This window comes from Eurosta solidaginis, chromosome 3 (genome assembly GCF_040869045.1).
Source record: "Eurosta solidaginis isolate ZX-2024a chromosome 3, ASM4086904v1, whole genome shotgun sequence".
NCBI classification, from domain to species: Eukaryota; Metazoa; Arthropoda; class Insecta; order Diptera; family Tephritidae; genus Eurosta; species Eurosta solidaginis.
Genome location: NC_090321.1, coordinates 268,342,825 through 268,367,548, shown reverse-complemented (window position 1 = coordinate 268,367,548; position 24,724 = coordinate 268,342,825). Strand labels below are relative to the sequence as shown.

The 24,724-nt window shown below is 35.8% G+C and overlaps 2 protein-coding genes across 2 annotated transcripts in view; both read right to left on the bottom strand.

The window, feature by feature from the left end:
• The window catches only part of Aldh-III (Aldehyde dehydrogenase type III), a 659,088-nt gene extending 636,062 nt beyond the window's left edge, over positions 1-23,026 (bottom strand). Inside the window, exon 1 of the mRNA XM_067776411.1 lies at positions 22,892-23,026. The gene's annotated coding sequence lies outside the window, so the exon portion shown is untranslated. The remainder of the gene's footprint in view (positions 1-22,891) is intronic.
• The window catches only part of LOC137245549 (protein wech-like), a 151,402-nt gene continuing 149,704 nt past the window's right edge, over positions 23,027-24,724 (bottom strand). The window contains exon 5 of the mRNA XM_067776409.1: positions 23,027-23,163. Coding sequence (XP_067632510.1) covers positions 23,126-23,163 — 38 coding nt within the window. The 3' untranslated portion in view covers positions 23,027-23,125. The remainder of the gene's footprint in view (positions 23,164-24,724) is intronic.

The window sequence follows — 24,724 nt, the reverse complement described above, 5'->3', positions numbered from 1 at the left end:
AATATTGGAGTTATTTATTCAACAGTTTAGTGAGTCGAACTTAGCAGAAGGTTGCAAGTAAGAGGATTTGCAGTAAATTCGTTACAATAAGCTTCAAATTTAGGAGCGGACTTCCCACATTTTTTGTTAATGTGGCCCAACCCGCTCAAATCTACAACCCACTCTAAACAATTCTGCGCATGCAATTCACAGCGAACATACACACCAACTCACTTTTGTGTCACTTTTTTTTTAAATTTCACTCTGAAAAATTTTTCATAACGCGCATAAAGAAGTACAACTTCAAAGATGTAATACCTTATTAAAAATAGAAAATGCAAAAAAACTGATCAGAAGCTACACAATCAATAACTTACGTACGTAGCCAAAACCATTCAGAACAAAAAATAATAACGCCAAAGTGTAAATAAATTCAAGTAAAGTAAAGATGTAATATAGATTACACGGATCAACACAAAATTTTACTTTGACTTCAAAGCATTAAATTTCAATTCTTTAGGTCGTAATTTGACGAAAAAAAAAATATGGTAAGAAAAAGTTTGCTTTCCTATTTAGGAAACCGCTTGAACGAATTTTTTTTCAAAATCTGTAGTTTTAATTTTTACTTGAAAATGAAACAATTCAAATAAATAATTTTATTAAGTTTTAATATTGAAATAACTTACAAAAAAGTGGAAAATTATTTAAAAGTCTAAACTTTTACTTTTTCTTTTATGTTCATAGGCACTATCCCTCTATAAACCGCAAATATAATCTCCCATCATGTTTTCATTATATTGGCCTTGATAACGTTGTTCGAAGAGCCTAAAAGCTCTGCTTTACTTTTTAAATCTTTAATCAAATCAATTAAATCTTCAGTAGTGATGAAGTGATGTTTTGGTTGTTCTGGTGTCGGTAAAAACTCCTTATCGGCATTGCTTTTATAAGAACTAAGAGATGAGCCACTTCTCTGCGATAATTTTTTCGGTGGCTCTGGTACTGGTCGTGTCAGATCGTGTGCGACTGGGGCAGAAGAAGATTCAAGATCAGGATATTCGATAGGTTTTGCATTTTTACCTCTACGTCTTTTACTCGGATTCACAATGCAAAAGTAGCAGTCTTTAACATCGTCTTTTGGTTCTCACCAGATTCTTGGTGGTGCAAATTTCATAGATCTTTTCTCACCTTGATACTAACCTAAAATATAGAAAGAGAGATCAATATGTCTACTTTATTTAATTTACTATTTAAAATAAATTGTTACCTTCCAAACATCTTTTACAATAACTACAAACAACATATGGATCCCTTGATTCCAAACCGGACAGCCAAAATATGCTTCGTAGGCTTCACAGAGGACGAGAGATATATTTAAATTATATTTTGTATCTCGAACTCTAATAAATTGCCCACGTATATAACAAAAAGCATCAGCTTCATATTTACACTTTAACGACGACATTTTAGGCAGGGCTGCAACCGCAAAGCGGTTCGGTTCAGTGGTTCGAACCAGCCAGGCAAAACTTGAACCGGTTCGTGAACCGGTTCGCGGCCACCTCTGAACCGCCGAACCGGTTCAGTTCAAATGGTTTAAAGGTTTAATACTAAGTTTTAATAGTATACAAAATTTGAAATTCGTCACTTGGGATCTGTGTGCAACCAACCATCGATATGTACCTACTAAGCATACAAATAAAATAAAGTTATTGAGATCAAATCCATGTATGTATTTATTTATAAAACTTATCAAAACGGTTTGTTGATTATTATAAAATGTAAGGAACGAAAATGGTAGAATGCATGACTATACATATAGGGAGTATCTACAACGCATATATTATGCACATAAGAAAGTAGTCGTATTTTTAAGAGAAGAAAAACTATTCAATTAGCTGCTTTCAATATACATATAAAACATACCTACTAAATTTTTGATGCGAGATTACTACACAAACTAAAGGATAAACATGAAAATGTAAATGCCTTCTTTGCTTTTCTTAGGCATTAAGCTTATAAATGTTGATATACGGTTATGTGAAAGATAATATGGTCCTTTTAAAACGGTTATGTTCCAAATTATGTTCATTTATTAGTTTTTAATAATTCCAATTTAAATTATCGTTTCAACTTTAACACAAACTATTTATATACATTTAAAAGCTTACACAAAGCTCCCAACAATTAATACAATTTTCATCAGTTTTCCAGATTTATTAATTAAATTTCTGAGTGTGAAGTTTTGTAGCTCATCTAACTGTAGTGTAATAATGTGCAAGTTTCAAGAGGGTGTTCACTTTTTTTCCATACACCGCATGAGCAAAATTTATTTTTATATGGAAGATATGGGCAACACCCTCGGGGAAAAAAATTAAAAAAAATTAACAATTGTTTTTGTTTTTATCGGCCTGTTGATAAATGATTCAAGGTTCGATTCGAGCTCAAGGCCAGAACAATAATTTTTTTTCTAATGATAATTATTGTTATTTTTTAATTTTTCTAAATTTGAAAAATTGTATTTTGTTTTTGGAATAGTAAGTAGAAAATTTTTCAGACAACCTGCCATAGCTGAGCAGATAGATCCATTTCGAAGGGTGCTAAGCCTTCATCATCAGTACGCTTTAGGCATGCTGTGCTCAGCTATGGCAGGTTGTCTGAAAAATTTTCTACTTACTATTCCAAAAACAAAATACAATTTTTCAAATTTAGAAAAATTAAAAAATAACAATAATTATCATTAGAAAAAAATTATTGTTCTGGCCTTGAGCTCGAATCGAACCTTGAATCAAAAAAAAATTAACGGTAATTCTCATCTATTTGAAAGTTGCACACTATTACACTACAATTGAATGAGCTGTAAGACTGCAGATTCAGAAATTTTCTAAAAACTCTAAATAAAATTGATAACAATTCGATCAATTCAACTTTAAAATTTTGATAATTATACATATGTACGTATGTGGTTTGTGTTATAGTTGGGACTATGTTATAAATGAAAAATGAAAATGAATTTATTTTGTAAATTAATTTATTTTTTCACAAGCTTTTGACCACAGGTGCAAACAGTAGACCCTATTACTATCAAAAGTGACAACTCATGGCGTTGCCATCGAGAAAAAATGTATGCAATTTTATCTCAGAGTTGTATTTTCAAGCAGAATTAAGGTGAATTAAATAAGTTAAGTGATTTTTGTTGAAACTTTATTTTGAACCGAACCGAACCATTTCTTTGGGTGGTTTTCGGTTCGGTTTTTGGAGTTAAGAAAAAAAAAATGGTTCGGTTCGTGGTTCGGTTCAAAGCCCCAAAATAGCGGGTGGTTCGGTTCATGAATCGGTGCGGTCGCAACTGGTTTTCAGCACTGATTTTAGGTTATTCTAGATTTGTACAAAACACCTGATCGTTATTAAGTTAATACTCTAGCGCCATGAGTATTGTTACTATAACTATTACGAAAGCAAACTTTATACCGAAAAATGGTATTTTCTTTTCGTTTTTGCTTATAATAAAACAAAAAATCATGAAATAAACTTTAGGACAAAGAACAATTTTTTTTTTTTGTAGAGTCGTGTTATGGATATGGCTGAAAACCAAAAACTAATTAATTGGTTATGGTAAGGTTATGACAAAGGCGGTATGCTATGATATCAATAACAAATACATTGATTTCCATATGGTTGGTTAGATCAGATGTTTTATACCGATTTGGATTGGTCAAGTTTGCCTCACTTATTTCCTGATTTTCTTTTTGTCTCCTGTTCTATTCATAAACGAGGGATCTTTAAAGCTATGTTTAAAGTTCGATCTCACAACCTAAGGCATTTGCATGCGTCACATCTTAAATGCATACACCCAAAGTTTTTTTTAAATCACAATAACATTTTTTATTATTTATTTGTAAATAACACAAAAAGAAATATTGCCATTTGGACTGCTTATTGAAATATCACCAAACCTCAGCTGCCGTGCCGAAAACGCTCTATCTTAGCATATGTTCTGTGAGCTAGTTACGTGATTTTTAACTCAGCAGCCGATTTGAGAAACATTTTGCAAGTTATAGCCTATCGCTGAATTTATAAAATCTTGAACATCTTTATTACACATATTTGTAAATGCAGTCGCATAATATCCCCCAGGTATTATCCCACTTCCTAGCACAGCATAAAGTCTTCCTTCTAAAATGGCCGGTGAACCAGCATCTCCCCAACACGAATCACTTGCATGTGTCGGATCTATTAAACAAATTGCTGTTGTTGGTAAAATTTTATCCATCTTCGCCTTAAAATCAGCCGCACATTGTTTGAATGGGAATATTTCAAGTTCAACAGATTGGAGTACACGCGAAGGTTCATAAAGGTTTGGATCTTTCGTACCCCATCCAAAAACTCGTACTTTTACGCCTGGTGTTAATTCATTTTTGCATAAAGATATTGGAATTATTTTTGGAGAGAAGTAGAAAGCGTTTTTCAGTGTAATCACAGATATATCCATTTCTACACTTGTAAAACTCCATGGACGAATTATATTCAACGCATGGCGACCATGTTTCATTCTTTTATTATAGTTGGATTGACCAACAAAAACAGCGATGAGATCCGCTTCATAACCCTGCAAGCAAAATTCGGATGTAAGCACCTTACCCAAAGTGATTAAAGTACCAGTGCACCGATATTGGCATTCATAAAATATTGACACCAGAGAAAACCTTGCCTTTTCATCCAGCAAATCACTGCCACCTAAAAGGCGATCTTGCGAATTGGTATTATTAAGAATGCAACTAAGGAAGACGAACAGGATTACAAACGAATTGCGAAAATTCATTTTAGTTTTTGTTTCTCCGTCGATTTTTATGTTTAAACTGAAGGAAGTTGAAATTTGTGGGTGCTATTTATAAAAAATTTTGTTGTGAAAATAAAAATGAGTTTTGAATTGGAAAAACTAAGTTGTTGTGATTGTCGCAGTGTGTCAAGAAAAAATTTTAATTTAGTTACGCTTGCTTATTGAATACAAGAACAAAAACATTAACATAGCAATATAGCGGCACTCTGATGTTTGTATCTACACCAGGGCCGGCCGCAGGATTTTCCATTTGGTGGGGGGGTTGAGTAAAAAATATTGCTGCCAGGCTAAGGAATCTTGTGTTCGAAGGAAGAATTAGAGGGGCGGGGGAGGGGCGTGGATGTATCTAGTGGTTAAATCTTATTATTTTTTTGTCATTAAAAAAGTAGTAAATAACCGATAATATTCCCAAATTCAAATACATATTGTAACGAATTTACTGCAAATCCTCTTATTTGCAACCTTCTGTTAAGTTCGAATCACTAAACTGTTGAATAAATAACTCCAATATTTAATAATGCAAAATGGTCTTTATTAAAGTACTTCATAATAAATAACTGTACTATTGCTCGCCAGATAGCGTCTTAAATCCAACTGATTGTAGCGCCTCTACTGTTGCTGCCTTTTACACTCTTTGATTTCCTCGTTGCATCTTCTAGGCGCTTCCAGAATTTACTTAGTTGCTGCTATAAAATTATAACTACAGATGCACGTGTATAGCTTCTCGTATGCGCGTGTATTTGTGAGCGACACTTCCACAATTATAATTGCATTCTTTTGGGAGCATTTCAGATAAGATATCTGCAGGTGTTTGTGCGTTGCTTCTCCGCTGCGTGTACGTACATATGTATAGACATAATGATTGATTCGTTTATGTAGATACAAGTGACTGTCTGCTTTATTGTTGTTGTGACTTCATTTACTTAGCATCAGACTAGGGATGTGAGTATCACTCAGTGTCACTAATATTCGTCAGAATATATAACCCACTCATAATTGACATGTTTGAACCCCGAAAATCCTCCCCCTGCGGCCGGGCCTGATCTACACATATGGTAATAGGTGGCCGCCGTGCTGTGGTGATAGGGTGCTCCGCCTATCACACCGAGGGTACTGGATTCAACTCACGGATAAAGTAATATCAAAAATTTAGAAAAAACGTTTCTAAGCGGGGTCACCCCTCGGAAATGATTCGTCAAACACTCCGATTGTGTTTCTGTCATGAAAATGCATCTGCCTTACAGATGCCGCTCGGAGACGGCATAAAATATGTAGGCCAAGTTCCGCCAATTTTTGGGAAAATGGAAAGGAGCAATACGCAAATTGAAAGAGAAGCTGGGCCCTAAATGTCTGCGGAGATTATCGCGCCTTGCATTTATTTATTTGTTTATTTATATACAATGATGGAAAAAACAATAAGACCAAAATGGTGGGAAATACTAAATAAATTGTATAAGCAGCACTTCAATATATCTCTTGGAATAGTGCACCCTATAAAAATAGCATTTTAAGGTTGTTCTTTGCGAAAAAGTGAACCAGTAGAAGTTTGGCGTGGAAAAAATAATAGGGACAAAACGTGTTTATTGATATTTTTGCATTATAAATAGTAAAAACTTCGTTTTTGAAACTTCTTATAAAGCCCTATAAAATTGCACTTTTATGGGGTATGTAGCACTAAGAATATATTTAAGGGAAAATATCGGCGGTTCACTTTTAGAAATAAAAACGCGCCACAAATCTTGTTTTAAATGTAATTAAGTATAAACTTTATTAATTATAATTGTTGTATATATGTTTAAGAATGTCGCTTTTATTTATTTTAGAGATTTATTTGTGAGGCGTATATAGTGTGGCGGATACCTTAAAGCGGTCCATCACACTCCGTTGGATCGCTTACTTCTTAACTTAAAAAAGGGATATGTTTTGTCTTATTTTCTTGAATATGCAAAGTTAAGGAAACGATAAGTTAATTGGTGCAGGGTACATGTAAATATCTTTATACAATGCAAATAAAAAAACGCCAGTCATTTGGGTGGTGTAGATCGTCTTTCATATATCTCCTTCTCAAACGTTCTGCTGGGCATGTTTCCATTTATATATCTTGTGCAATTCTTTCATCGTGAGCTAGATTGAAGATACAGAACCTTCAACCTTTGCCATTTTGTAGTCGGAGATAAGTTTTCAGCATTCGGTTCTGGCAAGGATGCTAAGGGGACACCTGGAAGGAAGTGCATTGGGGTGGGCCCTGTCACATAGGAGAGAGAGGGCGAAAAATGAGGACCGATTCTATTGGAATGTGGAGTGTTATGAATTCTTCGAACGTAAACATTTGATTTTCTGCAACTTTGGTGAAATATATCTTGAAGCTTTTTACCGCTATTGTGTGGGGCATAAGAGGGTATAAACAGCAAGAAAAACCTTGTACCCCAAATATTTCAGCAACATCTACAGCTGCGTCTTTGATGAATATTGCAAGCTCATTTTGAAAAGCTCGTTGAGCTACTTTGTAAGGTAATCAGCATCTTCCAACGAAGCGAGAGAAGGATGCTGTGAAGATCGCTTTAGTAGATAAGCATACAAATACGCAAAAGTATGCATTTGAGTAGAAGACTCGTCGCAAGGGGCACGTCTTCACCATAAATGCGCCAGCGAAGTCAACGCCGGTTACGTAAAAGGATAACGAGTAAGTGACACATTCGGGGGCATAGCGGCCATTATTTGCGAACGCATTCGTTGCTTATATATCGTGCACGTCTTGCAGTTGAATATGCATTTTCTAACTTTCTGCTTGCGCCTGGAGATGTATTATTCCTTTTGTATCATGCAGATCCTTAGTTGATTTTCGCCATGGAGCAAAACTTTATGGAGCAAATGTAGAATCAGGGAGCAGAACTTCGGGTTGTCTGGGCTAATTATTGTACAGCGTTCTATATTGCTCATATCAGAATTAACTAAACGACCGTCAATTCGGAGGATGCCATCTCTAGCATGGGATTTAGAGACAGTAGGGAACTTTTTTTGCTGATTGGGTTTGATTCTTCTAACTGAGTGATTTATGCTGTGGAAATGAAGGCGTTGCATTAAGATTGTTATTGAAGTCCATTCCACCACAACGAGCAGTCAACTAAATATTGTTGTTTGCAACCTCGAGTTCCTAAATCGGTGGGCTTGTCATCGCTAGGAACGTAGCGCCAAATTATGTTGCTGACGTTCTCCAAAATTTGGCTAATCCTGTATGCCACATAAGTTTTTCTAGCCAACAATGGAGGAATCTGAGCATATTGTCAGGTCGGGTGGTGGCAACTTCAATTGAAATTAAGTTTGAGTTATCTATTTCGACAATAACACGGCTCCACAGAGTTCTAGTCGTATCAAGTGGACTGTTTGCAGGGGTACGACTTTGGTTACTGCCATAAAGAGGTGGGTTGAGGCAGAGTTCTCATCGTTCTGCACTCTTATATAAACACATGCAGCAAATGCATGGCATTAGAGAAACCGAAGATTTGAATGCATTTGTTAGGGGAAAATTTTACCCATCGAGGGATATTTACACCGCTAATAGATGGGAGACTTGCGCGGAAGGTGTTCCACTTCTAAAAGGATTCCGATTTGACTTCTTCATCCCAGTCGGTTCCTTCTTACCAGAGCTTTTGGAGAAGGATTTTGGCTAAGATCATTATTCGTGCATAGCTATTCTGCCAGGTCAAAAAGTTTCGTTACGGCTGAGAATATTTGCCGTTTTGTATTTGACTTAAAGTAGGGTTGTATGAGTACGAAAACGTGTCAGTTAATGCATTCCATCGTATTCCTAAGGTTTTAGTAGTGTCATGGAATTTGAGAAATTCTGTATCTAGGACATCAGAGTCTGGTATTGATTCCAGACATTTTGTTTGATTTTTCTTAGAGGAACGCCTGCTAATTTAAGAGCATCGATATTTTGAGTCATAGAATCGAGAGTGGACTATCGTGTCCGCCAGAGAGGACATCATCTACATAAGTTTCTCGTAGTATGATGTTAGTGCCGAGTATTTTTTTCCTTGTGCCGATTGCGAGGTATGGAGCGTATTTAACACCGAAAGTTGAAATCTTCTATCGGATTTTGAGGGGTCTTCCTAAAGAGAGTTCTTTGCAAGTCTTGATCTTCTTCCTTGACGTCGATTTTGCGAAAGATTTTTTCGAAGTCGCCATCGCAGATGAACTTTGAGAGGCGCCAGTTGCAAATCATAGACGTGAAGGCGTTTTGGAGAATCGGGCCTGTATATAATACATCATTCAGAGAGTTTACCGTAGTGGCGGTGTGTTTTTGGTGCTTTAGAGGGCCTCACAACATTGGTTCTCGATCTGGATCAGATTGCTGGGCTTTCTTCTTATTCTCAGAAGCGTTTGAGTAGGCTGCTGAGATCCGGTTATGTTGCCTCACTGACTTAAATGGTGAAGGCCGATACTAGTTCGCGGACTGATCCGCTGGGTACCCATCCGAACCTGAGCGATAAGCGTTTCTTGGGGGTTATACCGCGATAACAATGTCGATTTTTGAAGGGTTGAGCTGACTTTGGAGACTTCATTAGTTGGGGGAAAATCAGTGAGTTGATGGTGTAAAATAGCATTGGTACAAATCATTTTCTTTAAATCAGAGGAGCATAGTGTGACTTCGCAAGTTGTTGGATTGGGGACGCCAAAAAGGTATTTTGAGAGCCTTGGTAAACGAGAGCACGAATTATATATTACCTCGCGTAATGTATAGGGACTATTACCGTGGGGAGTAGGGTTGTTTCGCAGCTACCAAGAAATGTGGTTTTTCGGCTTGGGTTAATCGGGGATGACAACGATAGACCGCCGTAAACATATCTTTTTTTGGTTTTAAGTAAGGGGATAAAATGTTTGATTAGTATTTGTGAAAATTAAACCTACCCCTGCAGAAAATTATACTCACCTCACTCACTCACTTAGGAAAGCTACTTACCTGAGGAGGAAATTATACTCACCTGTGAAAATTTCACAAACCATAATTTATTAAAAAACAACAAGAAATATTATGACCTTAAAGATGCCTGTGAAAAGAGTTGCAAAAGCAAATATATAGATGGATGTGTTTATATCCACAGTAGAGCATCCAAAATTTTTAAAAATTGCTGTACAAAATCAAATCTGCACAATCATATTTGTTTAACCACGAGTAATAGACCTTTACAGGTGGTACACCTGAAAAACAAAAAATAATAATAACACCGAGGCGATTCTGCATGTAAAGTAATTAAAATAGTAATATAGGTTATTGAGTCATAAAATGTAATTCATTGTAAAAACCTTTAAATGTTATATTTTTATAGAGTGCTCTATTCCAAGGAAGACATTGAAGCTCTGCTGATATAATTGATTTAGTATTTGACAGTAAATTGTCCCTATTCTTTTTTCCATCATTGTAAGTATTTGCACAGTTGGTATATTCATTCGAGAATGATTACGTGATATGTGTATAATGACAAGGAACAAATAGAGAAATGTATAAAGTGTATACTTAATTAGTTCTATCTATTTTCAAACTGCTAATTAGTACTATTGTATTCTCCTGCTAAATAAATATAGTTAAAAACAAGTAAACGTGTCTAAGTTCGGGTGTAAACGAACATTATATACTCAGCGTGAGCTTCAATTGCATATTTCATTTCAGATAAATTACTTTTCTACATAATACGTGGTACCGCCCGTTAAAAAAAAATGTTCCTCTTACAATAAAACTTGATAAGTGAAATATCATTGATTTAAAACTAGAGCTTACGATTTCTTCTCGAACACAAGCGAGATAATCGAGAACTCGACTTCCGCGAGATTCTCGTGTTTCGAAGTCCTCGTAAATCTAGCGAGCTTCTCGACATTCTTAATTAATCGCTGTATGGACAGTATTTATACACTTGTTTTTTTTTACTTGTGACTTTTCTGTTGATATTCCATCAATATCTCCAGAAGAGGTTCTTACATATTTAACTTCTTTGAAGGAATTTTATAAATACGGTCCTGACTTGGGAGCCACGATGGATGCTAAACTTAGTTCCAACCTTCATATTATGACTACTGCCAATAAAGCTAGAGGTGTTCTGTCATTCGTGAAGAGATGGTCTAAAGAATTTAGTGACCCTTATGTAACCAAAGCCCTTTTAACCACATTAGTTAGACCGATAATAGAATACGGATCAGTAGTCTGGAATCCGCGATATCAAGTTCATGCAGATAGACTTGAGTCAATACAGAAGCAATTTTTACTTTTTTCTTTAAAGAATTTTCATTGGGACTCTGCATATAATCTTCCACCTTATACTAGTCGGTTAAAGCTTATCAATCTTGCAACGCTCGCTAGTCGTAGAGAAATGCTAGGCCTATTATTTATGGCTTAACTACTGAATGGACTAATTTCTAGCCCCTTTCTTTTTAACGAAGTAAACTTCAATGTCCCATCACGAGCGTCAAGACATTACAAACCTCTTCTTTTGAGGCAGTGCACAACTAATTTCGAATTAAATGAACCTTTCCGGTGTTTGTGTCATGATTTTACTCTCATTCGAAATCATTTGATATAACGGATTCACTTTTTGCTATAAGGAAAACTGTTCTATCCTATCCTAACTCGTAACAAAATAAAAATAAAAAAATAAAAATCTTTATATGCTAAATCGTTAACTTATTTCAAAATTTATTATATGTATAATTTTCATCTGTTATGTATATAATACTCTACTGATGATTTTTATTCTGCAACTGAGCAGTTTTAGATCTCGACGCTTAACAAACCTCCGCCTATCAACAAATCGGCAAAAACAAAAACAAATCCGTGCGTCATGCGGATGCGCCGCTCATGTCGGTTGGGCGGGCTTTGGAGGGTATTAATCCTTTGGGTTTATTATTATTATTATTATATTGCTTCAATGACATTTAACTCAAAACATATTTATTATACATACAATTTTTTTCACAATATTTTATTTTTCAACGAGACATCAAGAACACGGCTTCTCGCGAGATTGTCGAATTTCGAATTACTCGTAATACTCGCGATCTTCTCGACTTTCAACTCAGTCGCTGCATTGGCAATATTCTATACACTTCGGGGTTTTATGCTTGTGGTTTTGCGGACATTTTGGCTTGTACTTCAGAAGAAATCGTAAGGTCTATATAAAACAGCCAATGAATCGATTAATTTGAATATAGAGAAGCTCCTGAGCCTTACGAGTAATTCGAGATTCGAGAATCTCGCGAGAAGGAGAGACTCGCGAGAAATCTCTTCTCGAACATATTCGAGAAATCGCAAGCTCTATTCAAAAACTATTTTTTGTTAAATTATAGTTTATTATTCTAGTCTACGGCCCTTTTAAACTTGTTTTATATCTAAGTTGTCGTGGAAAAATTTGTGTACCCAATTTTATTACGATCCGTTAATATTTCTTCGAGTTATGGCTCCCGAAGCATAGAAAATTGCTTAGTTATAAAAGGGCGCTGACACGCCCATTTCTTTAAATTTGAAGTTTTTCCTTTTTTTTTTTATATGAATGAAATACCATTGATATAAATCTCTTTTTTGTAATGATGTAGCTTATTTTATTCGTCCACGACCCTTATAAAAATCGTTTATATAAAAGTGGGTGTGGTCCTTAACCGATTTCGTAAATTTTTCTTCAAAGCATTCCTTATAGTAAAGGCAACATCTCTGCCGAATTTTGTTAGGATAGGTTTAACGATTTTTGGTTTATGATTAATAATATTTCTAAAATTGATTTTATCACAAGTGGGCGGTGCCACGCCGATGTTAATATCAGTCCACACGTCAAATTTACACAATCTAGGTGTATTATTTACTAAATTATCAGGTTCTTTTGTGTTTTCCAAAATTTTATATATATAAAAAGTGGGCGTGCTTATCATCCGATTTCGTTAATTTTCATTACCAATCTCTTCTGGGTCCAGATAAGCTCGTGTAACAAATTTAGTGAAGATATCTCAATATTTACTAAAGTTATCGTGTTAACGGACAGACGGACGGACGGAAATGGTTCAATCAAATTTTTTTCGATACTGATTATTTTGAATATATCAAAAGTCTATATCTATCTGGATTCCTTCATACCTGTACAACCAACCGTTATCCAATCAAAGTTATAATACCCTGTATACAAGTACACCTAGGCATAATTAGCAAAATCGGATGACGAACACTTAAAAAAATTTTTTTTTTAAGTAAAATTTTAACAATAAATTTTATATCTTTACAGTATATAAGTAAATTATGTCAACATTCAGCTCCAGTAATGATATGGTGCAACAAAATACAAAAATAAAAGAAAATTTCAAAATGGGCGTGGCTCCGCCCTTTTTCATTTAATTTGTCTAGAATACTTTTAGTGCCATAAGTCGAACAAAAATTTAACAATCCTTGTGAAATTTGTTAACGGCATAGCTTGTATGACGATAACTGTTTCCTGTGAAAATGGGCGAAATCTGTTGAAGACACGCCCAGTTTTTATACACAGTCGGTCGTCTGTCCTTCCGCTCGGCCGTCAACAAGACAACTTGAGCAAGAATCGATATATCTTTACTAAACTTAGTTAACGTACTTATATGAACTCACTTTATATTGGTTTTAAAAATGAGCGAATCCGTCTATGACCATGCCCATTTTTTCGATATTGAAAATTTCGAAAAATGACATAATTATATACCAAATACGAAAAAGGGATGAAACACGATGATTGGATTGGTTTTTGCAATAACCACTCTCGTCAAGATATCGAAATCACGCTAGGTGGCGTTAATGCCAAGGTGGGTCATTGGGGTCGAAAAATTCAGCATTCACGGATTACAATTCCCAATCGGTTGAGGTTGATTGACGTCGCACTAAATCTTAGGCAAAATATGGTTAGACGAATTTGATTGTGATATGCCAAATCTACAAGAAAAGCAATCCTAGTAAATTCCTATCTGGCATATTATGGAGAAGACGGACTTTATCAGAGAAGTATCATATCACATACTCGCTGTTATTGAAGAAAGAATTCGGCCTCACTTAAATGTAAAGTGCATGTCTCGACGAATAAAAATCTTGAACGCTGTAGGTAGAAAAAAGTTCAGCGAATAAAAGTACCAACTTTACGCTGGTTGGGTCATATTATGCAACTGAATGTAGAACGAGGAAAGTATTTGAACTTCGATCATCCTAATTTTCTTTTAAACTCTTTCTTGTTTTGACACTGTATGTAAATAACATTGATATAAAACCAATTTTCGTTATTTGATTTTTTATGTTATTTAATTTTTTTTCTTACAAATATGAATTAAACATGACCTTCGTAGCTTCGGTCTTAATACTTGGTTGTCTGTGTGCGCGCTATTCAAAAAATTATTTTAAAAATATATACATACTTTATTATAAGCTAATGAAAACAATTTGTTACAAAAGCTTGGTCACATACAACTCACTGCATTTGGTTAAGTCTTAGAACAAAAATGTGGCTAATGAACTGATGCTAACTGGTTTCTAACTCAACTTCGGCTTTGCAGTAGGTTGTTTGTAGACTGGTTGGCCTTTAAGTCGGTCAGTGGCGCGCTATGACGACAACCATGACAATGATCTTACGATTGCAATGCTTTTAATATATGTACATATGTACATATGTTAGTCAATGTAGCTGTTACTTCATCTCAGTATTGACTTTGAATTGTACATAATACTTAATAATGTTAAATTTATATTTGATTATGTGTATTAAGGTAGTTAAACAAAAATTTACTCCTTTTCATTCCGTTTCGATGTAAGTACATATAATTTATTGTCGATACCTTTTCAAAAACTTGAGTTAAAATAAGGAAAATCACCATGTAGGAAAATGAACCTAGGGTAACCCTGGAATGTGTTTGTATGACATGGGTATCAAATGGAAGGTATTAAAGAGCTTTTTAAAAGGGAGTGGGCCATAGTTCTATAGGTGGACGCCATTACGGGATATCGCCATAAAGGTGGACCAGGGGTGACCCTAGAATGCGTTTGTACAATATTGGTATCAAACGAAAGGTGTTAATGAGTATTTTAAAAGGGAGAGGGCCTTAGTTCTATGGGTGGACGCCTTTTCGAGATATCGCCATAAAGGTGGACCAGGGGTGACTCTAGAATTCGTTTGTACGATATGGGTATCAAACGAAAGGTGATAATGAGTACTTTAAAAGGGAGTGGGCCTTAGTTCTATAGGTGGACGCCTTTTCGAGATATCGCCATAAAGGTGCACCAGGGGTGACTCTATAATTTGTTTGTACGATATGGGTATCAAATGAAAGGTGTTAATGAGTATTTTAAAAGGGAGTGGGCGTTAGTTCTATAAGTGGACGCCTTTTCGAGATATCGCCATAAACGTGGACCAGGGGTGACTCTAGAATGCGTTTGTACAATATGGGTATCAAATGAAAGGTGGTAATGAGTATTTTAAAAGGGCGTGGGCCTTAGTTCTATAGGTGGACGCCTTTTCGAGATATCGTCATAAAGGTGGACCAGGGGTGACTCTAGAATTTTTTTGTACGATATGGGTATCAAATGATGAAAGGTGTTAATGAGTATTTTAAAAGGGAGTGGGCCTTAGTTCTATTGGTGGACGCCTTTTCGAGATATCGTCATAAAGGTGGACTAGGGGTGACTCTAGAATTTGTTTGTACGATATGGGTATCAAATGAAAGGTGTTAATTAGTATTTTAAAAGGGAGTGGGCCTTAGTTCTATAGGTGGGCGCCTTTTCGAGATATCGCCATAAAGGTGGACCAGGGGTGGCTTTAGAATTTGTTTGTACGATATGGGTATCAAACGAAAGGTGATAATGGGTATTTTAAAAGGGAGTGGGCCTTAGTACGATAGGTGAACGCCTATTCGAGATATCGCCATAAAGGTGGACCAGGGGTGACTCTGTTATACTAATTTCACACAGACGGCTTATTGAATAAGGCAATTTTTATTTAGACGCTTATTGAGCTCAATCTTCCCTACAAAATTCGAATCTATTATTATTTCATTAGTAGCTAATCGAATGCCTAATGAAGTCAAAAGCACAATGCAACTCTGTTGGCAGCGTTCCGCTTCCGTTTCCGTTTCTTAGTTTTCAAAGCAAATGTCATTGTCTGCATGGGGGAACGATACAAGGTGGCCGCATCGAACAGCTGATTATAACCTTTTTTATTTGATTTCATACATCAACTACCGGCGCAGTACGATTTTGACATTTGTCCATCGAATTTACAAGTACATGGATTTTTTTTGTTTGTAGGTATGTCAACATGCTCGCACCTTGTATCGTTCCGCCATGATTGTCTGTCTCATCCTTCATACTAATCGAGCAGTTACTTCTGTGTGAAAGCAAAAAATTTACGATTTCATTAGCAGGTGAAATGAGATCATTAAGTTTCTGTGTGAAAACAGTATTATGTGTTTGTACGATATGGGTATCAAATTAAACGTATTAATGAGGGTTTTAAAAGAGAGTGATGGTGCTTTTGATTTCGCCCTGCAGAACTTTTTCATTTTCTTCTACTTAATATGGTAGGTGTCACACCCATTTTACAAAGTTTTATTCTAAAGTTATATTTTGCGTCAATAGACCAATCCAAGTACCATGTTTCATCCCTTTTTTCGTATTAGGTATATTATTATGGGAATTTTTTCATTTTTAGTAATTTTCGATATCGAAAAAGTGGGCGTGGTCATAGTCGGATTTCGGCCATTTTTTACACCAATACAAAGTGAGCTCAGATAAGTACGTGAACTGAGTTTAGTAAAGATATATCGATTTTTGCTCAAGTTATCGTGTTAAAGGCCGAGCGGAAGGACAGACGGTCAACTGTGTATAAAAACTGGGCGTGGCTTCAACCGATTTCGCCCTTTTTCACAGAAAACAGTTACTGTCCATGAATATAAGCCTCTACCAAATTTCACAAGAATTGGTAAACGTTTGTTCGACTTATGGCATTAAAAGTATCCTAGACAAATTAAATTAAAAAGGGCGGAGCCACGCCCATTTTGAAATTTTCTTTTATTTTTGTATTTTATTGCACCATATCATTACTGGGGTTGAATTTTGACATACTTTACTTATATACTGTAAAGATATTAAATTTTTTGTTAAAATTTGACTTAAAAAAAATTTTTTTTTTTAAAGTGGGCGTGGTCGTTCTCCAATTTGGCTAATTTTTATTGAGCATACATACATATAGTAATAGGAGTAACGTTCCTGCCAAATTTCATCATGATATCTTCAATGACTGCCAAATTACAGTTTGCAAAATTTTTAAATTACCTTCTTTTAAAAGTGGGCGGTGCCACGCCCATTGTCCAAAATTTTATTAATTTTCTATTCGGCGTCATAAGTTCAACTCACCTGCCAAGTTTCATCGCTTTATCCGTAGTTGGTAATGAATTATCGCACTTTTTCGATTTTTCGAAATTTTCGATATCGAAAAAGTGGGCGTGGTTATAGTCCGATATCGTTCATTTTAAATAGCGATCAGAGATGAGTGCCTAGGAACCTACGTACCAAATTTCATCAAGATACCTCAAAATTTACTCAAGTTATCGTGTTAACGGACGGACGGACGGACGGACATGGCTCAATCGAATTTTTTTCGATACTGATGATTTTGATATATGGAAGTGTATATCTATCTCGATTCCTTTATACCTGTACAACCAACCGTTATCCAATCAAAGTTAATATACTCTGTGAGCTCTGCAATAAAATAATATTGCGACTATAAACTGAGATATAACCTATCCTATATTTCAAGTTAGATCAAACTACACACGGGCTGCAAAACAAATTAAAAATCGGTTCAGTAGTTTAGGAGTCCATTGGCCTCAAAAGTGTGACACGTGTTTTTTATATATTAAGATTAAATAAAATTAATAATACAATAAATATAGTTAATAATATGGGAAAAATTATTAACAAAATAAAATAAAATAAAGTGAAATAAAATAAAATTGATTAAAATAAAACAAAATGAAATAAAATAATGTAAAACAAAATAAAGCAAAATAAACTAAAATAAAATAAAATAAAATAAAGAAAATAAAATAAAATAAAATAAAGAAAATAAAATAAAATTAAATAAAAAAGAATAAAATAAAATAAAATAAGGTAAAATCAATCCGAAACAAATTTGTTTGTTGTCGAAAAGTTTTGGATTTGTCATCGAAAAGTTACCGATTTCTTATGAAAGTGTTATCGAAATCGATAGCTTTGTTATCAAAAAGCTATCGTTTATTTACCGAAAATAAATCGATTTGTTATAAAAAGGATGCCAATATATTTTTGGAAGCTTCTAGATTTGTGATCGAAGCGTTACCCATTTGTTTTCGGCATGTTGTCGATTTGTTAACGACGACTCAACGGCTTGTTATGAAATATATACATATAAAACTTCGATATAAAATCGGTCAACTTCGATAACCAGCCAATTAGAAACTAATAAAAAGACAATGACAAGCTGATAACAAAACGATAGAAAGCTTTTAACAAATGCAAAACTGACAACAATATTTCGATATCAATATTAAACCTATAATAAAACAATAATTTGTCGGCGTCGATTGTTACCATTAAGAAGGTTGTTCTCAAAAAATCAGAAATTGCTTGTTTCTGGTAAAGTTACCTCTGTTCGGTTTTTATTTCAACACATGGGGAGCTTTAGTTAACTTAGAAGCAATATTTTCATAAACGTATACCGGTATGTCCACACGTCGAACTTCACAAGTACTTGGTACTTACACCTTTTAATACCTTTCATGACAATGAAATGGTATATTAGGTTTGTCACGAATCTCAAAATTATATGTAATTAAACCGGAAGAAATAGACGCACTAATAAATATACCGAAATGATCAGGATGACGATCTGAGTTGATCTAGCCTAATTTTTTGAGATATCTTGATGAAATTTGGTCAGCGAGTATATTTGGTGTCCGATTAGACATTTGTCGGACACTTATCCCCCATACAACCGATTTTTGTAACAAAAGAGGTTCTTTGTCATATCTTCCACAATTTATTCGACCGAAGCTTCAAATGTTTCGTATGTGGCACATATTGTGTTGGGAAAAAATCGTTGATGTCGGTCGTACATCTTAATATATAAAAATCACGTGTGACTATGTTTGGCGCAAATAGACTCCTAAACTACTCAACCGATTTTAATTTGTTTTACACCCCGTTTGTAGTTTGATCTAGCTTGAGAGATAGGATAGGTTATATCTCAGTTTATAGTCGCAATATTGTTTTATTGCAAATTTTTTTATTTGTTTATACGTAATAATAAAATGTTACGTATACGCACCGGCACTCACATTTTCAGGGGTGCGGATATACTTCCGTGTAATAGGTTGGGGTTTAATTAAACAACGTGCTTATCAATAAAAAATATTAAAGCGAATGATATCAAGTACAGCACATCACCAGGCCCGCCGAGAGGGTGAGGGGTTTCGCGATTTAGAGGTAGTATGACATTTTTTTTTAATTCAGGAGAGTCTTTAGTTGTTCCATGTGCAATTTTTAAGCCGAATTTCAAAAGCAACGAAAATCTGCATTTCGTTTTAATATTATAGTGAAGTGTGAAAAATAAAAATCTATAAATGGCTAGCCTGGAACTAAACTGGTCTATGTAACAAAATACAAAAGTTGAGAAAACAGATGAAACGCTTTTTAATACAGTGTGCGATTGTCGCTGTATGTTAAGTGAATGTTGTACATTATTATGTTAGCTTAATAGCTAACATAATATTCTGCATTAAAAAAAAAATTATTATAGAAACGTTTTTTATATAATATTTTTTTAACAAAAAACTTGTTACATAGACTAGTTTAGAATTTTAAATTTTTAAGGAAGGTTGAACTACAAATTGGAAATAATATGAATAAAACAACAAACAAATAAGTGAAAGTAAGTACTTTGATTAAAAATGATCGCAAATGATCACCTCTGCATTAAAAGTAACAGTAACCTAGTCTTCTTCACGGCGGGCTGGTCGAAAATCTTTTGGATTTTTTTCTGTTTCACCTCTGCGGTTTTCATGTGGAAGGGACTGGTAATAGGGTTGATGAATCGGTGGTACAAATTTCAACATTTTTCTTATGTCCTGCATTTTTTTGAATTTCAAAACGCGTATGTCGCTGCCCTGATCTGGTGTGAATTCTGCAAGAACTCGCTGAGACGGTTACTGCACCACACAACCAGACAGTTTGAGAATCCCAGCTTCTTAACTTATCATGAATATCTTTTTGAATGGGCGGGCCACTGTCTCATTGACATTTCCTCTTGTGTTAATATACTCTTGACCTGTTGCTCTTTTTCGCTTTCTTTCAGTTTTCCCCCAAGTTTGTTCTTGCCTCTGCTTCTTTCGTCCCCTAGGCGGCGGGGGCTGATTGTTCATACTCTCATTAACTAACTCCACTGTTTCTGTTAATTGAAAAAAAGTAAGTAGATACCTCGATACAAAAGTAAAGCAATCTAAAGTCGTATTTGTCATTACACAAAGAAATATAACATTTATTAGGTTACAGGTCGATAAGCGGTTTCCAATGTCATGCAGGTGTCTGCTTGCAAGTAACCTGTGCGCATGGAATCAGCCCGAACAGACCACAAACTCGATACAAAATACGTAAATACCTTCATCAGAATCGACCTCATGAGTATGAGGTACATACAAATCTTCCTCATCACTAGAGCCAAAATCTTCAGATTCAGAGTCACTTTCTCTATAATTATGGATAGTAGCGTTTCGGAGTAGACGTCTCATTCGTGCAGACATGGTTGGTCGGTCTGCGTCTGTGGATTTTTACTAAGAAGCCTGTATGTACACTGTTACTCAAATGTCTCCTATTCATTTAAAACACGCAAATTAACCTGCAAACACAATTGCTGACAAAAGATAATATCAGCTGATAATGAATGACAATGACATTTACAGTGTTGCCAGTTATGATTCAAATAAATCGATTTTTTGTAACCATAATGCACATAGACCAGTTTAGTTTCAACAAGTTTGTAAGATCATACTGGCCTATGTTAGTCTATGCTAGTTGGACCACTTTAGAATTTCTTGAAATGACAAAAGGACGTGAATTATAAAGTGATATTTTTATCTTTTGGATACTTTGATACAGAAATAAGATATAAATCAATTTTGCACGGATAAATTTATCTCTTTCAAGTTAAAAAAGGAACATATCTCGATTTCTGAAAAAATGTTACATATACCAGTTTAGTTCCAGGCTAGCCATATATAAAAAGAAATGCAAAAATGTGTGTTAGTTGGTCGCCGGTGTTTGAAGAGATGCGTCGGTCGATTTTGTTCAAACTTTCACACAAGTTGCGCAAACCTCACGCGGTGTTTACTACATAGGTTTGGTTGCGATCGACAGGTTCTCGAGATATAGGCCGAAACGTGGACCCGAGTACCCCTAGAATATGTTTATAGAATATGGATAACAAATGAACGCTGTTGATGAGTTTTTTAGTAGAGGGTAATTTTCATACCCCTGGGTGACTAGGGTTTCGAGATATAGGCCAAAACGTGAGCCAGTGAATGCCTAGACAGTGTTTATACAATATGGATATCAAATGAAAGCTGTTGATGAGTGGTTTAGTACAGAGTAATATATTATCCAGAGACGGACTGGGACTAGGATTAGGACTAGGACTGGGACTGAGACTCGGAGTGGGACTGGGACTGGAATAAAATAAATACCACCCTCTGGGGCAGGCAATAAGGATGCAGAAGAATGAGAAGGAATTGAGAGAAGTGAGAAGAGAGAAGAGAGGAGATTGAGATAGAATGAGAGGAAGATGGAGATAGATTAAGCGAAAAAGACGGAGGGAGGAATGAATAAAATGATTAGGAAAAAGTGAAGAGGGGGGAGGGCAGAGTCAGACGGAAAAAGCTTATTAAAATGTATGCAGGTAGGCCAAATTTAGGACAGGACAACGTCTGCCGGGTCTTCTAGTATAACATATATCTCATACAAACGATTGTTCTTGCATAAAAATAAGAAATAGCAGTTCATTCCATTAAAGGTGGACACATCATGTTAATTAGTAACGAGTGCGTATCAAGTAACATGGAGCTGGTGCTTCATTTGTTGTTGAACATTTCGGGATGACTTCAAGAAATATTTCTGATTTATTATTTTGAGGAAATTTTCGAAACAATTTCAGAATCACTTTTGGATTACTTTCTGATTATTTTTTGAGTCTCCATAAATAAATAACTTTGACCTCTGTGCGATACTTCTAAGCCGTCTCCAATCAGGAATAAAATATGTATGTAATATTTTTGAACTTGGGTGCGCGGGTGACTTTGAAGGGTGAGACTGGAAAAAGTGGTTTAATTGATTTATAAAAACCACCATAATGTGCGTATATAGGTATGGCCCGTAGGGGCTGGAACGAAGCTCTGAGAAATGTGCTGGTGACAAGTGAGCTTATTGCTTGACGCTTGGGTTATAAAGGAGCTGTCTGATAATGATCTCTAGACTTTCAGGTTATAGAAGCATGTATACCAGTATATGCAACAAGCATTTTAGTAGCATTTGGGTCGTTGAATTCCTTATTCATGCATGATTCAACCCGTAATTTAAAATCAAGTTTGAATTCAAACGTAGCTCCCATTCTCATGGGATTGGAATGATTTTCTTCAACAATCAATTAAGATTCTATTGAATATCTGTTCTACAATCGCATAGACAAAACAAATTTTACAACTGCTTGCAGCATCTGAAAACATTGGGAAGGTAAACCGATGTATTGAGATCAACAAACAAGACATTTTACTGTTGGTTTTCTTTCTTTCAAATAAAAATATACACATAAAAGAGAAACTAAAGTAGAAAAAATATGTGATATAAAATATCGAGTTTGAATAAGCGAAGGGAATTATACACTTTATCAATTGTCCCACGATATGTAATCAATTTCACTGTCAGCCTAGAAGGTTATTGGGGATTGTTTGCGATGAACCTTATCGATAAATAATACAATAATACATATTTTAGAGAGATTTACTTACCTTCGAGGAGATCAAGGTAGAAATTTGTGTTGTATTGCCTTTTCATTTTTCATACAAATTTGCGGGGGCCTTCATGTTTTATACCGAATCTGGTAAACTTGGCTGGAAAAATTTTAATATCAGAAATAACGTGGGCCGACCACGGTTTCGGGAATATTTAGGAGTATTTTGGTGGGCGAAAACTCTTCCAATATTTGAAGCATGCGGATTTTCCGATGGACGACCGGGCAGTCCTCAAAATAGGGGAACAGCTAATTGGTACTGCTGCTGATCTGAAACGAAGAAGGTTGCGGCTCGGTATTAGGGAATTTAAGCTGAACATTTTTACAGCAGCGACAACACAGGCAAAAAATTTGAGGAGGTTGATGATGCCAACAGACTTTTAGATGAGCTCAACTGCTGACAGACAACAAGAGCGTCCCCGGTCCAATGGTGAGAGTGGTGCAGATAAACTTGCAACATGCCAAAATTGCCTCGGATAACCGTATGGTCTTTCTTAGGGAGGACATTGATATCTGCCTAGTGCAGGAACCATGGATCTGGCACTCAAATGTAATCGGCCTAGAGACAAGAAACTAAAACCGGTTTTACACACATGGAGAAGGTAAGCCGGGCGCGTGTATCCTTGTTAATTTCAATATCTACGACGTTGCAGTGATGAACGTTGAATCACGAAGCGGTCGAAGCTTAAAAATCGTCTCGGCTTATACATATGACTCACTCTCTCAGGGGAACGCTTCCACCTTCGTCTTCCCGAAAGTGTTGAAATAAGTCTCCTTAACCCATCATCGCATGATCCTATTCATTATTGTTTGGGAGAGTGAAGTAAAGCCATTGCACAGAAATCTGAAGCGAATATCTTGGAGTCGATTCAACAGGATATTCAGTGATAGGGTCTGTAGAAACAAGACTCCTATTCAACCTTCAGATAACCCGGATGAAAGCCTTTCAATAGGTGACATTCTCTTGATGAGGGAATATAAAAAAGCCATACGAAATACGAAAATTTCTGGCGACAACATTGAGTGCACGAAGAACTCAGCCGGGCTTGAAAAGATTCTAGCCAAAAGGCATTCAACGGCCAAGCGCACTGATGGGACATGGGCTTACTGTCCGGATGGAATTGGAGGGAGAGCGGAAAAAGCATAACAACAGGAAGCAACTTTTGGCAGAAGGTAAAATTGCCAGGGTAATAAATAGCTTCTCACCATAAATCCCTATGTTGTAGATGACGTTATCCCCTTGGGCAGAAGGGGACATGAGCTAGCGGTTTCAAGCGGATAAATCTCATAAGAGAAACTTCTTGATGAGATTCTCCTTTCCACAGCACAGTATGCATATCTGACGGGAAAATTCACAAAGACTGTAATACATGAGGTAGTGCGAGTAGTGGGGAAGTTCCGTTTGCATAACAAGTTCATTCTGGCCGCGTTTGTTCATGTGCAAAGGCCCTTTCAACAACGTGAAAGCTGTGCGATAGCATCAGGAGTTTTAGGACCAATATCAGATCTCGATATTTCTTTTAAATCGCGAGATATCAGCAGAGCTAGAGTGAGCGAGAGTTAGTAGTAGTACCGCGGTCTCAGATCCCATCTTAAACCTGCTTCCCATAAATATGCACATACTATGTACGTCGAAAGAAACTGTACTGAGACACAGCTACTCTATCTATTCGAATTTCTCGCGATTTGGCAAGCCACTCCAGGTTCGGATCATAAATGACAAGGTATCTATTTTTTTCTGGCAGTGAAGCAACAATAAAGGCGCTAGCTCCAACATACACTAGTTCAAAAATTAGCAGGGTCATGCTAGCCAGAGCCATAGGGGAATCGA